This window comes from Opisthorchis viverrini (genome assembly GCF_000715545.1).
Source record: "Opisthorchis viverrini unplaced genomic scaffold opera_v5_18, whole genome shotgun sequence".
NCBI classification, from domain to species: domain Eukaryota; kingdom Metazoa; phylum Platyhelminthes; class Trematoda; order Opisthorchiida; family Opisthorchiidae; genus Opisthorchis; species Opisthorchis viverrini.
In genome coordinates, this window is record NW_008751674.1 from 2,031,360 (window position 1) to 2,037,241 (window position 5,882).

Consider the following 5,882-nt stretch of genomic DNA (forward strand, 5'->3'; position numbering starts at 1 on the left):
TTTATTTGCCCTGTCGTATCAGATCGATAACCTAATGATCCGAAAATTGTCAGTTGTCGGGGTAGTAATTGATGGAACCGAACGGTTGTTTATCAAGAGTGGCAGTTTTATTGACTTCGCCCCAGCCTACTCACCGATATCGCCCCCGCCCTAAAGTCTATGTGGAATTTTTGTAATGTACTACTCATAAGGTTGCTGAAAATCCATTGACAGTCCACGACCGGTTTCGCCCTATTTGGGGCTCATCAGGTAAGCGCAGTCCCCGGGTTTTCGTCAACCTTATGTTCTACTTGGAACCAATTTCACGAAATTCGCGAATGTACACTCATTTGCAAACATTCAGTTGCCTGAAAACATCACAAACGGGAGATTCAGCTGGGTTCCAGGTGAGTCTCGAAAAACCAAATTAGTTTGCAAATGAGTGTATTTTCGCGAGTCTCCGTGGAAATTTCTCCTAATAATGAGGGGGTAAACAAAGTAGGCTGAAGGTTTGCAAATTTTCCCCGTTGCTATGGAGATTCGGTAACTAGGATTTCATTAGTTTCGACAGTTCTTTACTGTGTGAATAAAGCCCAGACACCCCGATATTTCAAAACGAATTGGAAAATGGGATTTTATGGACCAGGGTCAAAATAAAACGGCAGAGAGTGAAGAAAGTGCTGTCGGTGGAGGAAATCTTATTTATTCGATTCAGCCGATTGTACTGGAACGCGGCTGTATACCTTACGGTTCGTCGAAAGAGAATTCCCGTTTGGCTACATTCAATTCCATATTAGGCAGCCCGTTCAGTGAGGCTTTTCGTTGCTCCACTTCACTTGAATGGGACAATTTGGCAAGCCTACCTGGCAAGCCCAAGTCAGGTGGTTCGTCTACAAAAAGATGTGTTGTTATTTTTCGAGTTGCAACTCCTCCGGTCTTTGACCATCTATTTGGTGAGGGTAATTTCAGAGGTGTATGGGGCTGCATACCAATTACCCCATTCGAATGCGTTACTTCTCCAGGTGTGTTCTGTTCAGTTGACGTGGGTACTTCTGAGTTTATAGATTGATTCTTATCTCGCATTTCGGTTTGGGAAAATTCTCGTACAGATGTACCTTGTTCATTGTTGAACTTTCCAGCCGAAGATGTCACTTTTCGAACCGTAAAAAATTCTCGTACAGATGTACCTTGTTCATTGTTGAACTTTCCAGCCGAAGATGTCACTTTTCGAATCTCTTGCTCAAGCGGTTTGCTCGATGGGGTTACCTCTTGAAATGCACTAGGTACTCCCGGATTGATATTTCGTTCCGTGTCGGGCAGCCCGGAACGTGAAGCTCCTCTTGTGTTGCCATCCTCGCCTGAGTTTGACAGGTAAACCGAAGTGGTTACTTTCTCAGTTGTACCTGGTTCTGTACTAACCATTTCGGTGGAAGGAGAAGCAACAGGAAATGTATCCAATTCTATGCCAGAGGTCATTTTGTGCGCTGATTTAGTCATGAGAGACATGTCACTTGTTGTTACAGGTGATATGGTTTCTGTGACTTCAGTAATCCCCTGGTTACTCGACCTGTTAGCTGCCACTTGTGGTAACAATCCATCGTAAACCGACTGTTCTGTGAATGATATGATATTGTGGAACAGTTCGCTCGATACCGCTGACGTTTTAGCTGCCGCTTTGGTTGGCATACTGATACCAGTTTCTGCGGGAATACCGACGATCTCGGTTGATGTCAGATCAACAAGGGCTGATACACCGGTGATAGCCTTTCTTGTTGTTTTATTCTTGGATGATTCAGTTGGCAAGTTGGCGCTAGCACCAGTGAAGCCATCCGTTACATTTGCTTGTGTATCAGATTCAGAGATATTGGAAACCAATTCAATTCGGAATCCTTCCGTTGTAGAAGTTGCAAAGTTTGGTGCACTTTCGGATGAAAAAGTGCGATCAGTGGTTTCATGTTGTTGGTCATTAGTAGCCGCGATCGGTCGGTGGATCACTCTATCGGCGATTGGTTTAATCGAACTAGACACTGCAAAACGCGAGACTGGCGCGAAAGTGGTCGAAAGGGCTTCCTGCAGTCTGTCGCTCCGAGGTGAAACAGTCCCTTGATTGGTCTTATACGGAAGTACCGTGCTCGTGTCGTAATCACTAGGAACTTCAGTCAGGTTCATCTCAGTCACCGAAATACTACTGCCTGGAAATGTCAAATTGTTTCTGCTGTGCGGACCATATGTTGTTACTAGACCTGTAGTTTTTAGAAGGACGTCGTTGATCGAGACCTCAGCCTCTGTGACTTGTGGAGTCTGGGTTATCCGGGTGTCAACACGGCGCCTCACTGAGTGACCAGAATTTACTGATATTGTGGACACTGAATTATCTGACAGATCACGTGGACCTACTCGCTCACCTGACCCCACACTTTTTGGTGTTTCGCCGTTTAGACGATTAGAATCGCGTTCACGATCCAGCTGGAGCGCGATGGTGGCCTTCCAGTCACAAGCTTGTTCCGTTTCGTCGCTCCCAAGAAGACAGTCCGTATACCCATCACATATTAGTTGATGTGATACACATCTGGCGTCCAAAACACACGGGTATGTTTGAGCAGGACATTTGGTCCCTTGAACCCGGGAACATGTTTCTGGTAACTCATCTTCTCCGTTCGGACAATCGTGTTGACCGTCACACATCCAAGCGGAAGGTATACACACCATCGAGTGTGATCTAAGTTCACTCATAAAGCACGCGTCCCACTCAAAGAGACAACCAGTTTTTAGTAAGTGCTGGTGCATGAAAAAAGGGGTGTGATAACTGGGCGCATTGTGTGTCTGACTCAAGAAAGTCAGCACCCTCTCCTCCGTATACTGTTGGGAATCACACACCAATTCATCCTCTCCGTACTGGCAGTCTTTTACTTCGTCGCATAACTGGCTTTGCTGAATGCAGCGTACTTCTGAAATGGTTCCAACAGACCTTGATCGGCAGGCCAACTCTGTGTTTTGCTCAAGGAGAGTGGATATTGGATTGGAACAAGTTTGCAAACCCAAATGGCTTCCTTCCAAAGTAGTAGGTTCCGCATGGACACATGAATGTTGTATCCACACATGCAGTAGATCATCCACGTCCTTGTGTAAATCATCTGAAAGTCTCGGAGACCGAAGTTCAATTTGAACTGGGGTCCCGGCAACGCTCAGTTCTATTTTGTTCTGTACTCCAGTATAAAAAACCGCATCAGAAGGCTCTTCAGACCCCAGGTTTCTTACCACAAGTTGGAAACCCTCTGGTAACTTCAAGTGTTCCATTCTGAGCCGGATAAGTCGTGGCTGTTCACTCCGATGACGGTGTGGAGGACTATATGGGCTCCCGTGCATCAAGCCATGGGAAGATGAGTAGCCCGGAGATAGCAGCCAACCTTTGACTATTGGAGTGGATAAGGCCGGGGCCAAATATTCGATCACCCCATGACATTGGGACACGATTTCATTATATTCCAAGGCTGGTCTGCTAAGAACTGTGTGGCGTTGACCGACAAACAGCAGAATGAATAGAACAAAATTTTGTCCGGATACAGCACACATTTCAAAATGCACGACGCGTCCCACTCAAAGAGACAACCAGTTTTTAGTAAGTGCTGGTGCATGAAAAAAGGGGTGTGATAACTGGGCGCATTGTGTGTCTGACTCAAGAAAGTCAGCACCCTCTCCTCCGTATACTGTTGGGAATCACACACCAATTCATCCTCTCCGTACTGGCAGTCTTTTACTTCGTCGCATAACTGGCTTTGCTGAATGCAGCGTACTTCTGAAATGGTTCCAACAGACCTTGATCGGCAGGCCAACTCTGTGTTTTGCTCAAGGAGAGTGGATATTGGATTGGAACAAGTTTGCAAACCCAAATGGCTTCCTTCCAAAGTAGTAGGTTCCGCATGGACACACGAATGTTGTATCCACACATGCAGTAGATCATCCACGTCCTTGTGTAAATCATCTGAAAGTCTCGGAGACCGAAGTTCAATTTGAACTGGGGTCCCGGCAACGCTCAGTTCTATTTTGTTCTGTACTCCAGTATAAAAAACCGCATCAGAAGGCTCTTCAGACCCCAGGTTTCTTACCACAAGTTGGAAACCCTCTGGTAACTTCAAGTGTTCCATTCTGAGCCGGATAAGTCGTGGCTGTTCACTCCGATGACGGTGTGGAGGACTATATGGGCTCCCGTGCATCAAGCCATGGGAAGATGAGTAGCCCGGAGATAGCAGCCAACCTTTGACTATTGGAGTGGATAAGGCCGGGGCCAAATATTCGATCACCCCATGACATTGGGACACGATTTCATTATATTCCAAGGCTGGTCTGCTAAGAACTGTGTGGCGCTGACCGACAAACGGCAGAATGAATAGAACAAAATTTTTAACGGATACAGCACACATTTGAAAATGCACGATAGAATCGGTCCTGTAAAGAGCGATGAAGTGAATGAGCCAGTGGAACAACTAGTCACACAAATCAGACGAGACAGGTCGATTTAATTCCTCGTGATTCTATTCGATCTGTTAAATAAGCGATTAAAAAACTGGTTTAAAAGTCACATGCACACTCGGATGTCAAAATATAGTGTCTTTGCCTCCCCCCGCTAAAAGCGTTCTTCAAGATCAGGAAAGCCAGCTGGGTGCATGACTTTCAAAGCTAGATATTGGTGATGACAGATTTATAAACAAAGTTGTAAAGCAAACGAGCGCAGATCATGAGGATTTTCCAAAAAAAAGGTTCCCCGTTTTTTCATAGCAACCCTAGTTTCACGTTGAAAAGCCACCCGAATCGCACAGTTTACTCCTCTTAACATTGTTGACTTCTGCGACATCGATCATGGGCTATCGAAAGGTTTCCATCAACCTTATGGGTAGCCTTTTACGTCTATAAAACTGGAGGTTGCTTCAAGAGCAGTGCACTATTGAAATTAACTTTGAGACAGAATTATATTTTTCGGCTTTATCTGATTTTTTATAATTGTAAAAGAACGTTCGGCTATATCTTCTTTTCGATGCCTGTCATACCACCCGAAGGAAGCACAAGGGCTGGGAAAATGCCAGGTTGCCCTAGCCTAAACATGGTAAGTCGAGGGCTAGAGGTCGGTTTCGAACCACAGACCTTGCGGTCAGTAAATTCGCGCTCTAACCACCGACTGTCATCTCATCTGTTTTATAATTGTTCCCATCATTTCCCCGTAATCCAACTACACAACCTGTACAGGGGAATTAGGAGAACGCTGCGCCATTAGATTGTAACAAGCACCTGAGAGACCACTCCCTAGGAAGGTGAAATATAATGCTCTTCATCAGTCAGGAGCATCCCCATAGAGACCAACAACTGAGGACGAGGGAGCGAGTGAGAACTACTCGGGAGTGATGTAACAAATCAAGTAGTCAAGCAACCACAGATTTTCGAGAGTAGCGGAAAATTCAATTCGTCCCTTCAACCCAAACATGCGACAATCATGACCACCAGAGTTTCATCCGCTACAATACATCACTTGTCAAATGGAAACTTAAGAGTTAGGGTTGTCTATATTACAGCTAGCTGATAAGTGAGTTTCTCAATCCAAGTATCGACTTTGGTTTACATGCCTGAATTTGCGCCAATGCGTTTAACATCTAGGATTTGGGCGAGATGACCCAAGTGGTTAGAGCGCGACTTTCCTAACCAGAAGGTCCGCGGTTCGAATCCGACCTCCGCCTCTCGACTTCCCCTGTCTAGGATTGGGCAACCTGGCAGCGTCCCAGCCCTCATGCTTCCTTCGTGTGGCATGGCAGCTAGGCACCGAAAGGGTGCTGAAGCTGAACGATTTTTTTCTAGGATTTACAATCCACCAAGTCATTACACGGGGATTTCAATTGAAGAATGTGTCCAGCACC

The 5,882-nt window shown here is 45.7% G+C and overlaps 1 protein-coding gene across 1 annotated transcript in view; it reads right to left on the reverse strand.

Annotated features, from left to right (window-relative positions):
• Positions 1-723: 723 nt before the first annotated feature.
• T265_01685 (hypothetical protein) overlaps positions 724-5,882 on the reverse strand; it is a gene marked incomplete at both ends in the record, with an annotated part of 9,546 nt that continues 4,387 nt past the window's right edge. The window contains 2 exons of the mRNA XM_009165751.1: positions 724-3,478; positions 3,796-4,333. Coding sequence (XP_009164015.1) covers positions 724-3,478; positions 3,796-4,333 — 3,293 coding nt within the window. The remainder of the gene's footprint in view (positions 3,479-3,795; positions 4,334-5,882) is intronic.